This window comes from Mesoplodon densirostris, chromosome 1, assembly GCF_025265405.1.
Source record: "Mesoplodon densirostris isolate mMesDen1 chromosome 1, mMesDen1 primary haplotype, whole genome shotgun sequence".
Taxonomy (NCBI): Eukaryota; Metazoa; Chordata; class Mammalia; order Artiodactyla; family Ziphiidae; genus Mesoplodon; species Mesoplodon densirostris.
Genome location: NC_082661.1, coordinates 110,402,586 through 110,426,064, shown reverse-complemented (window position 1 = coordinate 110,426,064; position 23,479 = coordinate 110,402,586). Strand labels below are relative to the sequence as shown.

The 23,479-nt window shown below is 44.8% G+C and overlaps 2 protein-coding genes across 3 annotated transcripts in view; one reads left to right on the top strand and one right to left on the bottom strand.

The window, feature by feature from the left end:
* GNPAT (glyceronephosphate O-acyltransferase) overlaps nt 1-1,728 on the bottom strand; it is a 32,551-nt gene extending 30,823 nt beyond the window's left edge. For both annotated transcript variants that reach the window (XM_060107726.1, XM_060107731.1), the window contains exon 1: nt 1,479-1,728. In XM_060107726.1, the coding sequence (XP_059963709.1) occupies nt 1,479-1,556 (78 nt within the window). In that variant the 5' untranslated portion in view covers nt 1,557-1,728. The remainder of the gene's footprint in view (nt 1-1,478) is intronic.
* Nucleotides 1,536-22,082, top strand: C1H1orf131 (chromosome 1 C1orf131 homolog). Its single transcript, XM_060107739.1, has 7 exons — nt 1,536-1,931; nt 3,822-4,165; nt 18,532-18,588; nt 19,795-19,890; nt 20,013-20,099; nt 20,681-20,733; nt 21,774-22,082. Exons 1-7 carry the CDS (start codon nt 1,844-1,846, stop codon nt 21,910-21,912), a joined length of 864 nt encoding a protein of 287 aa, XP_059963722.1. The 5' UTR covers nt 1,536-1,843; the 3' UTR covers nt 21,913-22,082.
* The last annotated feature ends 1,397 nt before the right edge of the window (nt 22,083-23,479 follow it).

The following is a 23,479-nucleotide window of genomic DNA, read 5'->3' as shown; positions in this document are numbered from 1 at the left end:
AAGACTAGATTAGAGTATTGCACAATAAGAGTGTGGCCGAGGAATGAAATAAGGACAGTCTGAAACAGTAAGAAAAAGTTCAGGTTAACATGAAAGTTAAGACTGCCGTCACAAGAGGAGTGAGGGCGGCTGTCCAGCTTCAGAAGCAGTAACGGCTTACATGCAATTAACTGCTTTAGTTTTTCACGTGAAAAAGGTGACCAAAGTCTTATCATTGGTGAATGGGGAAATAAAAAACCAACTCTTTCCTTTAATACACATGTGGAAAATTGCTGTAATTCACAAACCAGTTGAGGGCTGAAAAAAACTACCCATGGGAAGTCAGAGCTACACAGCAACCCTCTTTCCCTACATTTTGAGGTTGAACTATTTCACCACTGCACTGTGCGGCGAGGTCAACGAAGAGAGAGGTCCAAGTAATAAACCTTGGGAAAGTGGACAATTAGCAGCAATCATAAGCCCAGAGCCCTTGACAGCAAGGGAACAGAAGTTTCCCCATGTTCCACTGGTCTCCCAATTTGAAGGTAGCCATAGGTATATACATTCTTTTCTGAAACTGAGTTTTTTGTTTATCTTGCTCTTGTGTTTTCCCTGTTATGACCTTCTTACATAAATTAACATTATATTTAAGCCAGAACATTGGTAACATGATTTTAAAATGCATTCTTTTATTTCCTCCTAAGATAAATAAAACTTAATTTGGTTTAAAAAAAAAAAAAAGTCAAGTGCCCCAGGGTTGTGAAATACTGAGAGCTACAAAGCTTCCACCTTGTAATTTCTTCATGACAATTCTGAGTGACCAACATTCCGTCGGCAAAAAAGACCGGTTAAAATCAGAAGAGGCGGCTGGGGGGTGAACTGGAGAGAGGCCGGGGAGCATTAGTTCTCTGCCAAAATCACTTGTGGAAAAAGTACAACGATGGGCAGAAGACAGAAACACAATACAAATTTCCAGGAACTCCAAATCTTCTTAGATGAAAAACGTAAAGTCTTAGAAACTCAATGCCCACGGACAAGCCAAATACTTTTTTCCCGGGAATATCACAGCTGCAAAAGAGCGGGGTGGGGTGCCACGGGCTACCTCAAGCTGAGTCAGACCCGCAGGTTTCTCGGATTCGACCGAAAGGTAGCCCGACACGCCTCGCAAGAGATGGAGAGACTCCAATTCTCCCCGCCTCGTTCCCGTGTCAGGGGCGTTCTGAAGGCCCAACGCCTGGTGGAGGGGAAGGGAAGGAACAAGCGGGAGGGAACCAGCGGAACCATCACCAGGAGAAACTTCTAAAAGCACACGGACATTCCCACACGCAGCGATACACCGTTGCCCTAGAAACCAAATCAACCACCTAATCCCTCCTGGGGGGGTGGGGGCTCGGACCCAATCTTCTGGGCCCTGGGTCGCAGCCCGGAGGAACCCTGGACCAGGAGAAGGGGGTCCTCTCCCGCGGCCCCGCCCCGGCCTCGCTCCCCCGGGCGCATACCGAGTAGAGGAGCACAACAGCGCCGGGACTGGTGGAGCCGACGGAGAAGCAAGAGCTGGACGAACTGGAAGAATCCATGCTGCGGCTGCTGTCCCGGGCGTGGTCTGGGATTCTTAGCTAAGCTGTGGTTGGGGTGCTGTTGGGGGCGGTTCTTCCGCGCGGAGCGGCCCGACCTCGCCTAGGGCGGCAGCACCCTCTGCGGCCCAACCGCAGGACCCCGGGCGCCGCCATCTTAACCAGGACGGAAGCCGCGCTGGGACCTGCAGCGCGCGCGTGCGCAGCACATCGCAACCGGGAAGCGGGCGCCGGGCGCCCTGAGTCCCGCGCGCTCAACGCTGTCCTGCCACGACCGGCCGGGCCTCACGATGGCGAAGGAGCCCGCGCTAGCCGCCTCCGCGCCTCCTGGTTCTCAGGCCCTTCTGGACGTTCTGCTCCAGAACCTCTACGACTTTGGTGAGTACGGGCCTTCGGAGCCCACGTGGAGAGCGGACTTGAGCAGCCCGGAACTGGGCCGGCCTCCGCTTTCAGGCTTTTAAAGATTCTTGAACGTCGAGCACCTCTCAGCTCGTCCGACCCGGTTCTGACAGTGGGTCCCCCACTCGCTTCTGTCGGACATCACCCTCCCCCCTTCCCCCTCGACCGGAGTCTGTTGAGCGTTTTTTATGAATTAAACCTCCTAGCCCGTCCCTCGGTGGGGACCGACTTGCGTGTCGGAAACACAAAGGCTTTCAGACTTACCGGGGAGGTGTTCGCAGGACCTCGGGCTCTCGAAATAGCACCCCTTTTCCCCGAATTGCTTTCCTCCGGGAAGCCCCCTTTCCCCACGCACCCCCCAGACTCGCCTGGCCCTTGGACATTGGTGCCACCTTGTCACGTGGGGACCTCATCCTTCAGTGTGTCCCCTGCCAAGGACTTGGGAGGGCGGTTTCACATCCCTAAGTTGGCTGACTTATGCTCTCCTTCCTTTATCTTGACTGGGGAAGAGGAAGATATAAGAGCTTATCGTTAAAGATTGGCAACTCCTGGCACTTAAGTAGGGAGACCGTTCCACACACTCTGAAGAACTTGCCCCAGGGAAGGTGACATCCTTTGTTCATGCACCAAAGATAATCGTTAGGCATTAGTGCCTTTAAAGGCCAAACGTATTTCCTAAATTTGTAGAGTGATGTTGCTATTTTATTTTGGAGCCATTGCTCAAAATTCTAAGCTCATTACACAGTAAAAATAATAGCTAAAGTCGTATTGAGAATTTACCATACACTCCATGCTTTACAGGTATATACTCGTTTAATTTTCACAACAATACTATGAAATAGATGTTGTCATTAATACCATGATTACAAGACAAATCCCATTATTGTAGAAACAAGCACTAAAGGTTAAAAAACTTGAAGTTCACCCAGTTAGTAATTTGCAGAGCTTGGGTTCCAAGCCCTACACTCTCTGGCTCCAATGCCTGCACTTGTTATTCACTTGAACTGTGGCCAGAGCATCTCTCTGCCCTTGGGAATGTCGGAAGACAGAGAAGACGTAGCCTCTGACCTTGAGAAGTCCTAGAGAAAAGGACTATTCTGCAAAACGCTAAATATAGTTCGTGTAAACACAGCCTGCAAATTATGCTTGGAGCTCTGAAGGCATGAGCTGTATCTACTCATTTGTATATGCCTAATGCCAAAGGATAGTCGACTCTTAATACATATTTACTGAATAGAAGACTGAGAAAATAGAAGCAAACATAAATAGCTAATGTTTGGAGAGCTCTGTGATAGTCATGCTGTCGGTGAGTCGTTAGGCCTAGAGTTCTTGTCAGAACCTTCAGGTGACTGGTCAGAGTTTGAGCAGCTGAAACAAAGGGGAGGTATGGAGATTTAGTTGAAAATAAAGGCATTCAAATTAAGCCAGTTGTCTTAGGTTCATCTTAATTCATAACCGTGAAAGGAAATAGGGAGACCGTGGTCCCCACCTGTAACCCTAGAAAGTGTTAAAAAGAAACACTGGCTGCAGATGTACTAACATTTTTACTACAAAGTGTGAGCCAGCGGGGATTACCAGTTTCTGGGGTATTACGATGATGGCACGTATAGTCAGGACCAAGGTGAGGACTTTAAAAGTAATTGTGCTAGTAAGTGTCAAAGACAGAAATATAGTTACCTGGGAAAAGATGACTGTGCACTTTGGATTCTATAAATAGTACAAATACGACCCTCTTGGAAGAAAAATAGTTTTTGTCTTTGTGTGTACTTCTGCATGTTTATAGCTGTGACACGTAAATTCGCGTGATTTGGTATTGATGATAGCTAAAACACAAAATGTTTATTTTTCCTTTTGTGTTTGAACAAACAGGAGAGACGGAAGATGAAGCAGAGCAGAAAAGGATCAGAAAGAAAAGAGAGAAGAAAAGAGATATGGGGACCCCAGCGGCCTTGGTTGCAGAGCCAGATCGCCAACCTGGCTCTCTTGTCAGAGGCCAGAGGAAGAGTGCTTCCAGCTTCTTCCAGGAACTCCAGGAAGAGCTGCAGGGTGTTCCCGCCGTGACCCCTGGTGGTTTCCCTTCAGGACCTGTAGTCTCGAGTGCTGCAGTAGCCCCCTCTCCCCTGAGGAACGACAGGGAACCAGTAGAAGTGGTGGAATTTCACAGCAAAAGTGGAAAAAGAAAACAGAAGCCCGATCAAGACGAGAACACAAAGGTAATGAACTGGCTTTTGTGGTAAAAAGCCTGATGTTGTCCTGCCACTGTTCTAGGCCCTGGGAACAAAAGGCAAAAACTGCTTTTTGTTCAAAAGGCATTGAACAGAAGGCAAAAACTGCTTTCTCTCAAGGAACTTACATTCTGATGGAAAGCAGTGTGGCTTTGCTGAGCAGCATCTCAGGCTGAATTTGTAAGTCTGACTCAGAATTCAGTCTGTGAGAGAGGCTTGGGTGCTTATCCAAACTTTTTTCACAAGCTTTTTGTCCAATTCATTGAAAAAATCCAGACATGACATATCTGTTGCTTTCCCCATGTCCTGTACACTTTTGTCTGTCATAAAAAGAAAGAGGATTGTCTTAGTTTCCTGGGACTGCTGTACAGAAATGTATTCTTTCACAGTTCTGGAGGCCAGAAGTCCAAATCACGTTGTTGGCTGGGCCACGCTCCCTCTGCAGGGGGAGGGTCCTTCCTTGCTTCTTCCAGCTTCTGGCGGCTGCAGAGCTCTGGGCTCTTCCTCTGTCTTCACATGGACTTCTTCCTGGTATCTGAGTCTCAAATCTCCTGCCTTTCTCTTAGAAGGACACTCACTGGATTTAGGACCACCCTAAATCTAGGATGGATCTTATCCTGAGATCCTTAACTTAATTACACTCCAAAGATGCTTTTCCCAAATAAGGTCACATTTGCAGATTCCCGGGGATTAGTGCATGGACATTTCTTTTTGGAGACCACGATTCAACCCACTACAAAGACAGTTAGGCTTGCGTATTCTTGATGAACATGTGCACATGTGCTAGTGACTGGTGTTTACCACATCTTTTCTAGAATTTAGGTAGTACTTTATGTCAAGCTCACCATCATCTCTTCCTCAAAGATTATTAATGCATTCTGTAACCATATCTACCTTTATTTTAGGATTCTAGGTCAGCTTTCCAATTCTTATAGTATCCAAATACTGGGGCAACGGGAACTGTTACAGGCAGACCAAGAAATGGATTCCTTTGGCCCTTGCAGCCAGAGCCCCCAAGGCGGCCGGCCAGGGAGCTTCCAAAAAGACTGGTATTACCACAGAGTACCGCAGTGAGCCAGACGTATATTAGTATTTTCTCTGTGTGCTACGATGTGAAGGTTGGAAAGCACTGTTGTGCAATACAATTATGTGTTTGGAGAATTTAACTGGCATAAAGCATCTAGGCACCCTCCCTTGTTTCCTCAAAGGTTTCGGTCTTCAGTTTCTTCTTAGACTCACTCGTGTTCATCTTTCTGGAATAGAGAGTTTTCTTTCTAATAGAAAGGACAAAAAAATTGGCATTGAATGAGTCTGCATCTCCCTATCTCTTAATAATGGAACATGTGTAGCAGGCTGTTATTCTTTCTGCTCCAAAGAATCCCTTTTCGTTGTAGTTGGCTTTTCTCAGGAACCTCAACTCATTTTACATTTTGGACTTCCTCAACTTGATGAAATTTTTAGCTTCCTTGGTGGTTCTCCCCTTTTCTTTCTTTCTTTCTTTTTTCTTTTTTAATTGGAGTATAATTGCTTTACAATATTGTGTTAGTTTCTGCTGCACAGCCAAGTGAATCAGCCATACACATACACACATCCCCTGCCTCTTGGACCTTCTCCCCCCAGCCATCCCACCCCACTAGGCCATCACAGAGCACCGGTCTGAGCTCCCTGTGCTATACAGCAGGCTCCCAGTAGCTAGCTATTTTACACATGGTAGTGTATTTATGTCAAACCTAATCTCCCGATTCGTCCCACCATCTTCTTCCCATATGTCCACACGTCCATTCTCTACGTCTCCCTTTCTATTCCTGCCCTGCAACTAGGTTCATCTGTACCATTTTTCTAGATTCCACATACATGCATTAATATATGGTATTTTTTTTTCTCTTTCTGACTTACTTCACTCTGTATGACAGACACTAGGTTCATCCACATCTTTACAAATGACCCAATTTCATTTCTTTTTATGGCTGAGTAATATTCCATTGTATACATGTACCACATCTTTATCCATTCATCTGTCAATGGACATTTAGGTTGTTTCAATGTCCTGACTGTTGTAAATAGTGCTGCAGTGAACATGGGGGTACATGTGTCTTTTTGAATTACGGTTTTCTCAGTAGTGGGATTGCTAGGTCATATTCTAGTTCTATTTTTAGTTTCTTAAGGAACCTCCATACTGTTCTCCACAGTGGCTGTATCAAGTTACATTCCCAACAGTGCAAGAGGGTTCCCTTTTCTACACACCCTCTCCAGCATTTGTTGCTTGTAGATTTTTTGATGATGGTCATTCTGACTGGTGTGAGGTGATACCTCATTGTAGTTTTGATTTGCATTTCTCTAATAATTAGGGATGTTGAGCATCTTTTCATGTGCCTCTTGACTATCTGTATGTCTTCTTTGCTGAAATGTCTATTTAGATCTTCTGCCTATTTTTTGATTGGGTTCTTTGTTTTTTTGATATTGAGCTGCATGAGCTGTTTGTATATTTTGGAGATTAATCCTTTGTCTGTTGCTTCATTTGTAAATATTTTCTCCCATTCCGTGGGTTGTCTTTTCATCTTGTTTATGGTTTCCTTTGCTGTGCAAAAGCTTTTAAGTTTAATTAGGTCCCATTTGCTTATTTTTGTTTTTATTTTCAGTACTCTAAGAGGTGGGTCATAAAAGATCTTGCTGTGATTTATGTCAATGAGTGTTTTTCCTATGTTTTCCTCTAAGAGTTTTATAGTGTCCAGTATTACATTTAGGTCTTTAATCCATTTTGAGTTTATTTTTGTGTATGGTGTTAGGGAGTGTTCTAATTTCATTCTTTTACATGTAGTTGTCCAGTTTTCCCAGCACCATTTATTGAAGAGGCTGTCTTGTCTCCATTGTATATTCCTTTGTCATAGATTAGGTGACCATAGGTGCGTGGGTTTATCTCTGGGCCTTCTGTCCTGTACCATTGAGCTATATTTCTGTTTTTGTGCCAGTACCATACTGTCTTGATTACTGTAGCTTTGTAGTATAGTCTGAAGTTGGGGAGCTTGATTCCTCCAGCTCTGTTTTTCTTTCTCAAGATTGCTTTGGCTGTTTGGGGTCTTTTGTGTTGCCACACAAATTGTATAATTTTTTGTTCTAATTCTGTGAAAAATGCCATTGGTAATTTGATAGGGATTGCATTGAACCTGTAGACTGCTTTGCGTAGTATAGTCATTTTCACAGTCTCAATTCTTCCAATCCAGGGGCATGGTATATCTCTCCATCTATTTGTGTCATCTTTGATTTCTTTCATCATTGTTCATAGTTTTCTGGGTACAGGTCTTTTGCCTCCTTAGGTAAGTTTATTTCTAGGTATTTCATTCTTTTTGTTGTGATGATAAATGGGATTGTTTCCTTAATTTCTCGTTCTCATATTTCGTTGTTAGTGTATAGGAATGCAAGAGATTTCTGTACATTAATTTTGTATCCTGCAACCTTATGAGGTTTATTGATTAGTTCTAGTAGTTTTTTGGTGGCATCTTTAGGATTCTCTATGTATAGTATCATGTCATCTGCAAACAGTAACAGTTTTACTTCTTCTTTTCCAATTTGTATTCCTTTTATTTCTTTTTCTTCTCTGATTGCCATGGCTAGGACTTCCAATACCATCTTGAATAATAGTGGCGAGAGTGGACATCCTTGTCTTGTTCCTGATCTTAGAGGAAATGCTTTCAGTTTTTCACCATTGAGAATGATGTTTGCTGTGGGTTTGTCGTATATGGCCTTTATTATGTTGAGGTAGGTTCCCTCTGTGCCCGTTTTCTGGAGAGTTTTTTTTTTTTTTTTTGCGGTATGCGGGCCTCTCACTGTTGTGGCCTCCCCCGTTGCGGAGCACAGGCTCCGGACGCGCAGGCTCCGGACGCGCAGGCTCAGCGGCCATGGCTCACGGGCCCAGCCGCTCCGCGGCATATGGGATCCTCCCAGACCGGGGCACGAACCCATATCCCCTGCATCGGCAGGCGGACTCTCAACCACTTGCGCCACCAGGGAGGCCCTTCTGGAGAGTTTTTATCATAGATGGGTGTTGAATTTTTTCAGAACCTTTTTTTGCATCTATGGAGATGATCATATGGTTTTTATTCTTCAGTTTGTTATATGGTGTATCACATGGATTGATTTGCGTATATTGAAGAACCCTTGCATCCCTGGGATAAATCCCACTTCATCATGGTGTATGATCCTTTTAATGTGTTGTTGGATTCTGTTTGCTAGTACTTTGTTGAGGATTCTTGCATCTATGTTCATCAGTGATATTGGTCTGTAATTTTCTTTTTTGTGATATCTTTGCCTGGTTTTGGTATCAGGGTGATGGTGGCCTTGTAGAACGAGTTTGGGAATGTTCCTCCCTCTGCAGTTTTTTGGAAGAGATTGAGAAGGATAGGTGTTAACTCTTCTCTAAATGTTTGATAGAATTCACCTGTGAAACCATCTGGTCCTGACTTTTGTTTGTTGGAAGATTTTTAATTACAGTTTCAGTTTCATTACCTGTTCATTGGTCTGTTTATATTTTGTAATTCTTCCTGGTTCAGTCTTAGAAAGTTGTACCTTCCAAGAATTTGTCCGTTTCTTCCAGGTTGTCCATTTTATTGGCATAGAGTTGCTTGTAGTAGTCTCTTATGATGCTTTGTATTTTTGCGGTGTCCATTGTAACTTCTCCTTTTTCATTTCTAATTTTATTGATTTGAGTCCTCTCCCTTTTTTTTCTTGATGAGTCTGGCTAAAGGTTTATCAGTTTTGTTTATCTTCTCAAAGAACCAACTTTTAGTTTCATTGATCTTTGCTATTGTTTTCTTCGTTTCTATTTCATTTATTTCTGCTCTGATCTTTATGATTTCTTTCCTTCTACTAACTTTGGGTTTTCTTTGTTCTTCTTTTTCTAGTTGCTTTAGATGTAAGGTTACATTGTTTATTTGAGATCTTTCTTGTTTCTTGAGTTGAGCTTGAATTGCTATAAGCTTCCCTCTTAGAACTGCTTTTGCTGCCTCCCATAGATTTTGGATCATCGTGTGTTCATTGTCATTTGTTTCTAGGTATTTTTAAATTTCTCCTTTGATTTCTTCTGTGATCTCTTGGTTATTTAGCAGCGCAGTGTTTAGCTTCCATGTATTTGTGTTTTTTACAGTTTTTTTCCTGTAACTGATTTCGAATCTCATAGAGTTCGTCGGAAAAGATGGTTGATACGATTTCAGTTTTCTTAAATTTTCCAAGGCTTGATTTGTGACCCAAGATGTGATCTATTCTGGAGAATGTTAGGTGTGCACTTGAGAACAAAGTGTATTCTTCCGCTTTTGGGTGGAATATCCTATAAGTATCAATTAAGTCTATCTCGTCTATTGTGTCATTTAAAGCTTGTGTTTCCTTATTTATTTTCTGTCTGGATGATCTGTTTATTGGTGTAAGTGGGGTGTTAAAGTCCCCCCACTATTACTTTGTTATTGTTGATTTCCCCTATTATGGCTGTTAGCATTTGCCTTATGTATTGAGGTGCTCCTATGTTTGGTGCATAAATATATATAATTGTTATGTTTCCTTCTTGCATTGATCCCTTGATCATTATGTAGTGTCCTTCCTTATCTCTTGTAACACTCTTTATTTTAAAGTCTATTTTATCTGATATGAGTATTGCTACTCCAGCTTTCTTGTGATTTCCATTTGCATGGAATATCTTTTTCCATCCCCTCACTTTCAGTCTGTATGTGTCCCTAAGTCTGAAGTGGGTTTCTTGTAGACAGCATATATGTGGGTCTTGTTTTTGTATCTGTTCAGCCAGTCTCTGTCTTTTGGTTGGAGCATTTAATCCATTTACATTCAAGGTGATTATCGATATGTATGTTCCTATTACCATTTTCTTAATTGATTTGGGTTTGTTTTTGTGGGTCTTTTTCTTCTCTTGTGTTTCCTGCTTAGAGAAGTCCCTTTAGCATTTGTTGTAAAGCCGGTTTGGTGTTGAATTCTCATAGCTTTTGCTCGTTTGTAAAGCTTTTGAGTTCTCCGTGGAATCTGAATGAGATCCTTGCTGGGTAGAGTAGTCTTGGTTGTAGGTTTTTCCCTTTCATCACTGTAAATATATCCTGCCACTCCCTTCTGGCCTGCAGAGTTTCTGCTGTGAAATCAGCTGATAACCTTATGGGGATTCCCTTGTATGTTATTTGTTGCTTTTCATTGCTGCTTTAATATTTTTTGTTTGAATTTAATTTTTGTTCATTTGCTTAATAGATGTCTTGGTGTGTTTCTCCTAGGGTTTATCCTGTATGCAACTCTCTGTGCTTCCTGGACTTGGGTGACTATTTCATTTCCCATGTTAGGGAAGTTTTTGACTATAATCTCTTCAAATATTTTCTCAGACCCTTTCTCTTTCTCTTCTTCTTCTGGGACCCCTATAATTCGAATGTTGGTGCGTTTAATGTTGTCCCAGAGGTCTCCGAGACTGTCCTCAATTCTTTTCATTCTTTTTTCTTTGTTCTGCTCCATGGCAGTTATTTCCACCATTTTATCTTCTAGCTCACTTAACTGTTCTTCTGCCTCAGTTATTCTGCTATTGATTCCTTCTAGAGTATTTTAAATTTCAGTTATTTTGCTGTTCATCACTGTTTGTTTGCTCTTTAGTTCTTCTGGGTCCTTGTTAAAAGTTTCTTGTATTTTCTCCATTCTGGTTCCGAGATTTTGGATCATCTTTACTATCATTACTCTGTATTCTTTTTCACATAGGTAGCCTATTTCCTTTTCATTTATTTAGTCTTGTAGGTTTTTACCTTGAGCCTTCATCTGTAACATAGTTTTTGTTGTCTCAGTTTTATTGATGGGTGGGGTTGTGTTCCTGTCTCACTGGTTGTTTTGCCTGAGGCGTCCAGCACTGGAGTTTGCAGGTAGTTGGGTAGAGCCGGGTCTTGGTGCCGAGACGAGGACCTCCCGTCTCCAGGAGGCTTCACTCCAATTAATATTCCCTGGGGTCTGAGGTTCTCTGTTAGTCCAGTGGTTTGGACTCGGCCCTCCCACCACAGGAACTCAGGCCTAGCCCACAGCCTGGGAACCAAGATCCTGCAAGCTGTGTGGCACAGCAAAAGAAAAAAAAAAAAGGAGCGGTACAACAAAGCATAAAAAATAAAATAAAATTAGAAAGATAAAAAATACATTAGGAAAAATAAAAATAGAATTGAAATAGCTACAACAAGGTAAAACAGAACCGCAAGAGAAAAAAGAAAAAACAAAGAGGAAAAAAAGAAAGGCCGAGAAGGGCCTTGGCTGTGGGGGGCAGAGCTTAGGGGGGGGAAGGGTGGCAGGAGGTGGACCTTAGGCGGGGGAGGGGTTTAGGGTGGGGCGGGGCCTTGGCTTCACACCTGCACTCTGCTGGGGGAGAGGCAGCGTGGCCTGAGGGGGCCACTGGAATGTGCAGTTCCGGGGTTTGGAGGTCCGGCCCCTCGGTGAGGGTGTGTGGGTGGCGCTTAGGCTCAGCGTAGCTGGAGGGGGTCTTGTAGTGGGTGTAGAGGCAGGGCCCGGGTGGGGGGCAGTGGCGGGGCTTGGGCTCTGCGCTGCTGAGGGAGCCTTGGAGGGCGGGGGATTAGGCCCCGGAGCCCAACAGGCTCCCTGGCGCCCGAGTGGGCAGGGAGAGTGCTGGCCACGTTCCCTTCCGTTCCTCTGCTCCCCTGAGGGTCTCCCCTGTCGCTGCTGAACCCCTAACCGTGGGTGGGCTCCGTGGAGGGGGGGAGGGGAGAAGGTATGAGAACTCCTTCCCTCCTTCAGCCGCCCCTCAGGGGTGCCAGTCCCCGAGGTCCGGCCTTTACTTCTGCTCCGCCTTCCCCCCCCCCCCCCACCTCAGCACCCACGCGCCTGGAGGAGGCCTCCGTGGGCAGTGGATCAGGCCCGGGATCTCAGCAGGCTCCCCGGGGCCCAAGTGGGCAGGGGAAACGCTGGCCACACGCCCTTCTGATCCTCTGCCCTCCCAACTGTCCCTCCCCTTTCCCCCTCTGGGCGTGGGATCCCTTCCCCTCCCCTAGCCGCCCTCCCTCCCGGAGTCAGGTCCTGCCTCCACTTCTCCTCCCCCTTCACTTCCCCGCATGTCCCACGTCCTACCCAGTCGCTGGGCATTCCTCCCGTCCCCTTCGGTGTCCTTGGTCCCCCACCAGTACCTCGTAGGTGCCCTAGTTGTGCAGAGACGCAAGCCCCACGTCCTCCTAGTCCACCATCTTGACCCTTTTCTCCTTTTTAAAGTTTATCTTCTGAAAATGTTAATGTGTCTGGCTAAGGAGACAGTATATGTGAGCACAGTAAAAACACATACACCCATAAAAAGACTTTAGAATGTTGACATTGCAACATATAAATAACTGCAAATTAATATAGAGCTAGTTGTTATGGCACATCCTGGGTATAGGGCATGCCAGGCAAAGGATAGACCATTGGAGTAATTAAGACACATAGTGCTATGCTAAGAGTTTGTGCAACATGGGAACATGTACATGTGGCCCCTGCTCTCTGAAGGCTTACAAGTCACCGTAGGACAGTGCAGACAGACATGGGGTCCGCAAAAATACGTGATCAAATAATGATAGCCTCCATTGACCAGTCATGCAATCAGCTGGCCATCTTTGAAGTTTTCTTTTTATTTCTGTTTTCCTTTTATTTCTCCATTTATGTGGCTCCCCCCACTAGTCGAGTCTCCATGTGAGTTCCTGTTGCCCTCTGTTGTCTGAAGTATTCTCGAGAACGCAAGAGGTACTGGCAAGTAAATGACCTTCTTTTCCCAGAATTTAGGCTTGTGCAATAAACAATGATTAAACTACATAGTGTATTGAAACAGATTGTCATGGGTGTGATATGACGATTTATAATAAGAGATATTAAATATTTGTCCCTGTTTCTGGCACAGAGCTCCTAAAACCCTTGGAATTTCTTAAGAGATGAGAGCAGTAAAGGTGTCTTTTGTTGTATTAGTGAAATGACTTGGAAAGCACCCTTGAATGGGGACTGGTTGCCAGGAGAACCAACCTTGTGATTAGAGAACCTATGCCCTGACTTCTGGGAAGGGCAAAGGGGCTAGAGTTTAAATCAGTTACCAATGGCCAATGATTTACTCAATTATGCCTGTGTGGAAACCTCTGAGACTCCAGAAGGATGGGGTTTGGTTTGGAGAGCTTCCAGGTTGGGAGAGTGGAGCCTGGAGAGGGTGTGGAAGTTCCTCGCCCCTTCCCACGAGCCTTGCCCTCTGCATCTCCTCCATCTGGCTGTCCCTGAGTTATGTCCTTTTAGAATAAGCTGGTGATCTAGGAAGTAAACGGGTTTCTTGAGTTCTATGATCCACTCTAGCAAATTAGTTGAACCCCAGGAGGGGGTCATGAGAACTTCCAGTCTGTATGCGGTCTGTCAGAAGTACTACAGGTAACAACCTGGGCTTGCATTTGGCCTCTGAAGTGGGGACGGTATCGTAGGACTGAGCCCCTTCACCTGCAGAACCTGTGCCGTCTCTGGTAGTGTCAGAGTAGCACTGAACTGTAGAACACCTGACTGTGTGGGACCGTTGCTCCCATGTGTGGGAAACCCTTCCCCCTGCATCGGAGTTGGTGACCAGAACCCCTTTTAATGGACTTATCTGGGAACTTGGTCACCATTTGTTTAATATTTTACCCATTCCAGATAGCTGACCTACAAATGAACTTCTTGATCATGTCCCATTTGTAAAGCTCTATAGATGTGGTCTGCCCAGAAATCTTATTCATTCATTTATTCCACAAATAATTGGGTGATTACTCTTTGCCAGGCCCAGGAGATCCCACAGTAAACAAGGTACAGTCCTCTGCTCTCACGGAGTGTATGGTTTACTGGTGGGTTGGGCAAACCCTGGATAAATTAATATCAATCATATACTTAAAAAGAGCTATAAACCCTCTGAAGGAAAGATACAGGGTCCTGAGAGTAACAGGCAGAACTTCCTTTAGAGCCAGTGGTCAGAGGTGTCCAAGGAGGTGACTTTAGGCTGATGCTGTGTTGCAGGGTGCTGGGAAAGGAGGGAGCAGAGTAATGCAGGTGGAGGGAAGCTGCCTTGCAAATGCCCTGAGCTGTAGAGAAGCCTGCGGGGTTCCAGGAGCCGGAAGACCAGGGGGAGGGGGACGGAGGGGGGAAGGCGTGGGCTGTTGGAGAGACAGGCTGAGGCCAGCCCGCACCAGGCCCCGGAGACATGGGGCCTTTGGAGTTAGTTTAAAGTACATGGAAAGCCACCAAAGAATTTAAGCAGGGGCATGAAGTGATCTGATTTATATTTTAAAAAGATGGCTCTGGCCCCTGCATGGTAAATGGATTATAGGGGAGCAGTAGCCAGAGGCATGAGGGGACCGAGTGAGGATTACTGCAGGGGTCCAGGTTCAAAATGGGGTGGCCTGGCCTTGTGATTTGAGGATTGAGTGGATGAACTCACTCTTTAATGAGTGCAAGGCTGCCTATATAAGGAAGAAAATTCCTATGCTCTTAAGAAATGAAAGGGTCAAGTGTAGCTTAAAATGATCCAAGTATTGTCTGGCCTTCGGAGGTGTGTCTGATCAATGTGGTTTTTCCACCCCTAACACTGGTCCATCTCATGAACCTATGGCCTCCACAGAAAAGAGACAAGAAAGATATAGTAGAAATAATAGAACAGTGTACTGTAGGTCAGAAGGGACGCCTGGATCCTGTGGCCTAGACTGAGGTACACGTACACTGCTTCTGAACATGTAAGGAATTGCTGAGTAAAGATTTACCAGTATTTCCTGAGTGCTTACTGTGTACTAACCGTGATTATTTACATTCATTAACTAGTTCAGTATCTCATTAGGTCTTCACAGCGTGACCTGTCTTCATTTCGCAGAAGAGGTTGATGCCTAGAGAGGTTGAACTATTTGCCTGCATTTAAGCAGGTACCCCACCATCCCATATCTGCAGTTCCAAAACCCCAGAGCTTTGGAAAGCACGAGTTAGGTTGTTTTTTTTAAGTTTGGCGCAAATTTATTTGGCAGTAAAACCCAACCTGAACTGAAGTTCTTAAGGCTTAAGAGTTATTTCTGTTGGTTCCATTGGGGGTGAATATTCATAGACATTGCTTCAGAAACGTGAATGTGCTTAATTACGGGTTGCTGTCTTGGACAGTATTCAGTATATTCACAGTATCACCATCTGAATTGTCTCAGGATTCCAGATAAAGGATTGTGGATGTGAAATAAGTGCTAGAGCTCAGGTTCAGACCCCAGGCTTTCTGGCTTAAAAGCTGTGTGCCCGACTACTACACAAGCGAAAGGGAATGCAGGTTAGTTAGGCTGTTTGTCTCTTGAGGAACACAAGTGTACTGCACCAGAAGCTTCACTAGACATAAAGACATTCTATCAAGTTATTGCCCCAGGTTCTTTTTTTTTTTTAATGTTCATTTAAATTTTTTATTATTTATTTATTTATTTTTGGCCACGCCCCATGGCACATGGGATCTTAGTTCCCCGACCAGGGATCCAGCCTGCGCCCTCTGCGTTGGAAGCACAGAGTGTTAACTGCTGGACTGTCAGGGAAGTCCCTGCCCCAGGTTCTTAGTGCCCTCATAATCTCTGTAGTACCCCAGGGCTGCCCTGAAGTCCATCACCCTTTAGCTGTACCATGTCCCCTCCTCTTTAGTACATCCAGTGTCAGATAGGTATTAAGAAGAAAGTAATCTAATTGAAGTAATTTACGCTCAAGAAGATATGAAAAAATTTCTCAGTATTCCCAGAACTGCTGGCATAATTAAAAAGAGAGTGTTTATTTAGCCAACTCTTCTCTAATTGGACAAAGTTTGGACAGTGTAACTAATAGAAGAAAAATCTTAACCAGTGCAGGAGAAAATACTTTTGGTCTGCAAGTCAGCCCATGAGGACGTTCACTGAGTCTGGTACTCAGTCTGAGTCTGCTTCTTACAGCTTGCTTTCTTCTTCACTACCTAACAGACAAGTTCTCATAATCTTCAAACGTTTCTCTCTCTCGTGTGTGGGACAGTGAGGCTTTATCAGTCAAGATAGGGGAGACGGTGATTCCATAACAAGTAGTCCCTACATCTCAGTGGTTTAAAGGCAAAAGTTAATCTTGTTCTCATGTTATGTGTTCATCAGGATTGTCAGGGCAGACGGCTGTGATCCGCACCATCCTAAGCTAGGGACCCAGGGTGATAGGGGCTCCGCCATTTGATGGAGAAGGGGAGTTGATGAAGCCTTTTTAAAAAAAATTTTTTTTTAATTTTTTGGCTGTGTTGGGTCTTTGTTGCTGCGTGCGGGCTTTCTCTAGTTGTGGCGAGCGGGGGCTACCCTTTGTTGCTGTGCGCAGGCTTCTCACTGTGGTGGCTTCTCTTGTTGTGGAGCACGGGCTCTAGGGCACACAGGCTTCAGTAGTTGTGGCTTGCGGGCTCAGTAGTTGTGGCTCACGGGCTCTAGAGCACAGGCTCAGTAGTTGTGGCACACGGGCTTAGTTGCTCTGCAGCATGTGGGATCTTCCCGGACCACGGCTTGAACCTGTGTCCCCTGTACTGGCAGGCGGATTGTTAATCACTGCACCACCAGGGAAGTCCCGATGAAGGCTCTTAGAGGTTTCATGTGGAAGGGGCATGCTTCCCTCTGCTCACGCTTTGACCAAAACAAGTCATGTAGCCGTGCCTAACTTCAGGTAGGCAGCAAAGCCCAGTTCTCCTGTGAGCCTAGAAGTTGGGGAGGACCCAGTATTGCCTGTAGGCACTAGTGCCCCCTACCACAGTGAGAATAGGGGAAAGAAAACAGGGGAGACTGCTGATTATTTCTAAATGCAGGTGCTGCATTGTGAATAATGTACTAAAGTGGTTTTATAGCTCAAAGTAGAAATTAAAGTTAAGGTAGTGGTGGGGATCATGCTAATAGGCCCAGCATCATGATAAATAGCCAAGAATGTTTTTCTATAAAGAAGGATCTGTTACCGAACCAGGTCCATCTGCCCGACTTGCAGCAAGCCAGACGCCGAGACGCCGAGGTTTACAGTTTATTCACGAGGCAGCCAAGTGAGGAGGTGGGAGAACAAGTCTGAGATCCGCCTCCCAACAGCGAGGGGGCTGGGGTCTTTACGGGATAAGCACGGTGGTCTTAGGAGTGGGGAAGGGTGATGGGAGGAAGGGGAAAAGGTGAGGTAATCAGTGTTCTGTGCAGGCGTATCTGGGTTACAGGCGTCTGTGTTCAGAATGGAAATGCTCAGCATGATCGGAGCTTTCTGGCCCCTGACCTCAAAAGGCCCTTCCTCGGACACCTGCGCAGGCCCAGTTTTAGCGCTGATGAGCCAGCCAGCCTTAGCCAGCTCTCACGGGGCAGGAGCTGACTCGAAATTCCTGCAAAACAACTGGGCTACGAGAAGCTGGGTAGGTGTGCAGTTAAAGAGAGGGGAAAGGAAAGAACAAAATAACTAAAGCGAGCTTAATCGGTGAAGGCAGGTTACAAGCAGAAGGGTTTTAACAAGCCTTCCCCTGTCCGTCGCTCTCCGCACAGACTCTGCCCTGCTGAGCCAGAGGCCCGGACTGCTTTTCTAGATGCTGCACGGCTGGGATGGCCTGAGGTTGAGCAGAGACCGCTGTCCTTGGCTAGATTTGACAGTAGTTTCCTTGAAGTCTCAAACTTCTGGTCAATTCTGTGGATTGGTAACCACAGCCAGGGGATATATTGATGTAAAGAGTCACATATTTTGATGGTATTTCCAGTATCATTATTTTCTGTGGGGAATTATAAACCCAGTCTCCATCATTTCTAGAAATCTGATGTTCCTGAAAGAAATTTTCAACTCAAGAGAGTTTAAGAGAGTTAGCCATTATTCCAATGGCTGGATAGGAGGGAAGAAAAGAGGGAATTCTCTCTCCCTCCCTTCCTTCCTTCCCCTCACGGCTTGTGGGATCTTAGTTCCCCAACCAGGGATTGAACCCCAGGCCATGTCAGTGAAAGCGCCAAGTCCTAACCACTGGACCGCCAGGGAATTCCTGAGAATTATTTAAATATGAACTTTTTACCCTCTAAAATTCTGCTCAGTTATCCTTTTCTAAACCCTCCACCATACAGAGTTTCCCACATTTGGTGCATGAGATACAGACATTGGTCTCTCTCATACTCTCTTTTCTTTTTTAGTTTCTCATCAGTCTTTTCTTAAACTTTGAAACCTTAAATTTATTTTCTCCATTTGTCTCCCATTAGCTGTTAATTAGGCTTCTGTGCAACAAGCACGTATTATTATTTGTTATTTAGGCATCTGGGCCAGTTTCAAGGCTTTTAAAAACATGAGTATGCTCTTGGTGCGATGGATGCTATAAGGAACAGATGACCTTAATAAGAATGTTTTCTTTTCCTTTTCAGACCAAAACTAGTATCCTCGAGAAAGATGTGGATGTACAAGAATTTAACCTAGAAAAGGTATGTGCTTTGAAATTATTAATTTTTTTCAGCATTGTAACACCAAAAATGAATATGTTTACATGTTGTCCAATGGTTGGGGAAATGGTGAAGCAGATCACACTACAGTTACTTTATTGAACATTGTGCAGTCGTTTAAAACATGTTGGTTTTGTGACTACAGTGTCAATGATACAATGGTAAGTAGGAAAAGCAGGGATATGTGTGTTCTGTGGTTGTAACTAGGTTTTAAAAATGTGTGAGAGAGGGCTTCCCTGGTGGTGCGGTGGTTGGGAGTCCGCCTGCCGATGCAGGGGACACGGGTTCGTGCCCCGATCCGGGAAGATCCCACATGCCGCGGAGAGGCTAGGCCCGTGAGCCATGGCCGCTGAGCCTGCGCGTCCGGAGCCTGTGCTCCGCAATGGGAGAGGCCACAGCAGTGAGAGGCCCGCATACCGCAAAAAAAAAAAAAAAAAAAAAAAAAAAATGTGTGAGAGAGACTTCCCTGGTGGTCCAGTGCTTAAGACTGCACCCTCCCAATGCAGGGGGCCTGGGTTTGATCCCTGGTCGGGGAACTAGATCCCACGTGCATGTCGCAACTAAGAGTCCACGTGCTGCCATGAAGGTCCCACGTGCTGCAGCTAAGACCTGGCGCAGCCAAAATAATACATAAATAAATAAATAATTTTTTTAAAAAATTAAAAATAATGTGTGAGAAAAAAGACAGGAAGTAATTCAGCTGCCAAGAGTGGGTATTGGTGACTTTTTCTCTTCTACAATATGTTTTTAAAGAAAGAACATGGACCTGTGTTTGAAGCTGCTGTGATAAAGGGTTTCCACGTGTGAGCAGATGTGTTTGGGAAGGTACTTTTAGTTGTTGCCTTTATGGGTAGTAGCTTGTTTTAGGGCACATCCTAAAGTACGGCAGAGCTCTGGCGGTCACCCTCGTTTTGTCACTAATTTGTGTGGAGATAAGTCTTTGCTTCGACTGTCTGCATTCAGTGTGGGAGAATGGCCTGGGGAGGTTATGGACCTTTGTGAGAGACTCCACAAAGCTGCTTAAACCACACCATGACAGCACTCTTGAGAGGTGTAGTCCCTGCAGGTCCTCCATAAAAGTGCTGGGCATGTAGCCCATCGTGTCTGGCAGGCAGCACTCCTAGGGCTGTGTTTCCTCTGTGGAGTTTCTGGAAGGCACTTGGGCCTGACTGTGCTTTGTGTCTGCAGGCTCGTTTGGAAGTGCACCGGTTTGGGATCACAGGTTATGGAAAAGGAAAGGAGAGAGTCCTGGAGCAGGGACGCGCCATTATGCTGGGCGCTAAGGTGAGGGCTGCTTCTGCCTCCCACCCGCAGACGGGGTGCAGCATAGGGGGTCGCCCTGGGCAAGGCAGGGCAGGGGCAAAGGCAAAGTCAAAAATGATGCTTAGTGTCCTTTCTCATTTCAGCCTCCCAAAAATAGTTATGTGAATTACAAGGTTTTGCAGGAGCAAATCAAAGAAAAAAAGTCAGCAAAGGAAAAAGAAAAGAGAACGGTAGGTGTGATAGCCTTTTCTTAAACTAGAACAGAAAGGTGGTTGCAATTTGCTGGACCCCACTGCTTGGAAAGCAGTCTAGACAGCAAGAAATCTAGAGTTAGATGACTGTTCTTACCCTCTCTTCAAGTCAGCTACATTTTGTGATACCAGCCACATAATCTGACTTATTTACCTGAAAGGTTTGCTTTGAAATAGCAAACTCCTGTTCAGGTACTGTGAGCTACTTTGACCTTTTCCCTATATGCAGTCATTTTTTTTTTTTTTTTTTTTTTTTTTTGCCTTTTACATTGTATAGAACACACGGGCTTCTGAAAAACCACAAAGAGAATTGATGTTACGCCCCCTCCCTTTTGCCTAAAATGGAAGATTTGACATTTCTCCTGTCCATTTTCTCTGAATGGCCTTTCACAGTCTTGAAAGGGTTTTAGGATGAAAGTTTGTATAATTAACATGCCTACTTGAAAAAAATATTAAAAATAAATGATATCTCTGTGGCTTTTGGTCACAAACCTCTTGCCTTTTTTTGAATCTCCATTATCCATTACTGATACATATGTTTTCTTTAATTGTGAAATCAGGCCCAGGACACAGATATTTTCAAGAAAAAGAAGAGGAAAGGACAGGAAGACAGGTGAGTGATACCATCAGGTACTCGGGTGGAATGATTTGGATAAACCCATTGGTTAGTTCTGAACATAATACCTTGAATTGATGTGGTGTTTCTAGCCTGTTACAGTGGTTCACTGTCTCTCCTGATCCTAAATCAATCCCTTGAGGGGGGAGACAGGATTCAGTAAATTGTCCAAGATCAGACAACTCCCTCAGGATTGAACTAGGAACCTTCTCCAGTCTCCCATTTTCAAAGACCAGACATGTGCAGTGACTAGTAGAAAAGCTGAGGTTGACGTTTCCAACAAGACCTCTGTCCCCTCCTAAGAGAGCCTGTGCTGCCTGCACCTCCAGGACCATGTGAGGGAGAGCACCGTGGTTTGAGTAATGGAAGCATTGATTTTGTGCCTTTCTGCTTGCTTCTTAGCTTTTGTTCAAGTACTTTTTTCTCCTCAAATTACTGTTTCAGAATCTACTTTTGTCTTGAGCTTTTTCTTGGACCCCTAGTGAGCTTGCACATGCTGGAAGGTGGTCATCTGTTCTGGTTGTGTGGTCTGTCAGGGGCCCACTGTGCGCCAGGCACATAGGTGTCTAGGTGTTGGGCGTACAGCTGAGATCACACTGAGGGTCCCTGCCCTGGAGGAGCTTACATTTTAGGGAGGGAAACACACTGAAACATCTAAACAGATAAGTAAGGGCATGTCAGGTCCTGGCAGGTTTCCTGAGGAGGTTGAAATAGTGCATTGTGAGAGAACATCACTGAGGGTGGGCTGGTGCGTCGTTCTAAGGAGACCACATCTGTGTCGAGACCTGAGTGGGGAAGATCCGGAAAGATCTGGTAGCAGAATATTCAACGTGGAAGAAACCAGTGCACAGGCCCTGGGGCAGGAGGCAGTTGGCATGTTCAGGGACGCAGGAAGCTAGTGGTGCTGCAGTGGGGCGGGGGCCTTGCATGGGAGGGGCCGGGAGGTTGCAGGGCCAGACATCGGTGGCCTGGTTGGTGGTGCTGAAGTCCTTTTGTATAAGCTTAACTGTAGTACCTTCCTCTCACTTTAAATGTAGGAAATCCAAGAAGAAGAAATCGGCTCCCAGTATTTTGTCAAGTGGACGGATTGGACAGGTTGGAAAATTCAAAAATGGGACACTGATTCTGAGCCAAGTTGATATCAGAAAAATAAATTCTTCCAGAGTGGCTAAATGAAGTACTTTATAAAACAAAGAGAGAAATGGGAAAGTGCCAGTGTACTGAAACTGGACCCCTATAAGACTTCCAGATTATTCTTATTTATTTCATATTTCATAGACTGCTCTTTTTTATTTTAAGGAACAAAATCAAATTGAAATAATAAAATTTCTATCTGCTGAAGTGTCTGATTTTTTTGTTTGTTTTTTGTTTTGGTGATAAGCATGTTGGGCCAACTGCAATGTGAATCTGAAGTAAAACTGGAACTGTGTGACTCAGATTGGGACTTGAACCCATGGTCTTTTTTTTTTTTTTTGCGATACGCGGGCCTCTCACTGCTGTGGCCTCTCCTGTTGTGGAGCACAGGCTCCGGACGTGCAGGCTCAGTGGCCATGGCTGACGGGCCCAGCTGCTCCGCGGCATGTGGGATCTTCCCGGACCGGGGCACGAACCCGTGTCCCCTGCATCGGCAGGCGGACTCTCAACCACTGCACCACCCGGGAAGCCCGAACCCATGGTCTTTTAACTGAGATCACACACCTGGTCTCAAAACTTCATGAAGCTCACGTTCTTGATGTCTCATCACAGAAAGAATTCAGCGAAAGACAGAATGATAGGTAAGAAGAGGATTTATTTAGAGAGAAACACACTCCACAGACAGAGTGTGGGCCATCTCAGAAGGCTAGAGTGGCACCAGGGTTTGGGGTTGTCCGTTTTTATAGAGGTGGGTAATTTCACAGGCTAATGAGGGGGAGGAGTATTCCAGCTGTTTTGGGGAAGGGGTGGGGATTTCCAAGAATTGGGCCGCCGCCCTCTTTTTGACCCTTGTGGTCGCTCTTGGAACTGTCATGGCACCTGTGGGTGTGTCATTTAGCTTGCTGATGTGTTACTGTGAGCATATACTGCAGCTCAAGGTCTAGTGGAAGTCGACTCTTTTGCCATCTTGGACCCATTTCGTTCTAATCAGTTTATGTCGTGTCCTCAGGCTATGTCATTTCAAAGGTTGTGCCCTGCCCCCTCCCCTCCTGTTTCAAAACTATTGAGAAGAATGTTTTAATATTCTCCATCAAGGTTCACTCGAGTTTCACTTTCACTGGTGTTTTGTGCATTTGCTTGTAGATATTTCATAATTTTACGGATTTGTAGATGCTAATAATTAGCTTAAAATTGCTTTTTAATTTTCTAAAAATGATTAAATGTTACTATATCATGAAAGAACTAAGAATGTGATCATTTGTCAGTTGTTTTGTGGGAAAAGCATTTTCGATTTTCAGCCAAAGTATATAAAATCTACTTTGTAAGAACTTGTATAAATAAAATACAACTTTTGTGGTAAAAATGACCATGACTATTAAATAACACAACAGATGAGTTAAGCAAATGTTATCTCCCTCTAAGTCATCACCTGGGGTAATCATACATATATTTTAAAATAATATTGCCCTTGTTGAAAGTGTCTGGAACTTCTCAAAGCTTGTGGAACTTTAAAAAAAAAAGTTCTTCAATTTTTCTTTTTCAGTGCCAAAAAATTGAGATCCAAGCCTAACAAATAATAAAGTTTTGGTGAAAACAGAGGGGTGCTTTT

Coding starts and splice junctions, on each gene's coding strand:
- C1H1orf131 (XM_060107739.1), top strand. CDS start 1,844: ATGGCGAAGGAGCCCGCGCTAGCCGCCTCCGCGCCTCCTGGTTCTCAG. Junction 1,932..3,821: donor CCAGAACCTCTACGACTTTG/GTGAGTACGGGC, acceptor TTGAACAAACAG/GAGAGACGGAAGATGAAGCA. Junction 20,100..20,680: donor AGGAAAAAGAAAAGAGAACG/GTAGGTGTGATA, acceptor TTGTGAAATCAG/GCCCAGGACACAGATATTTT.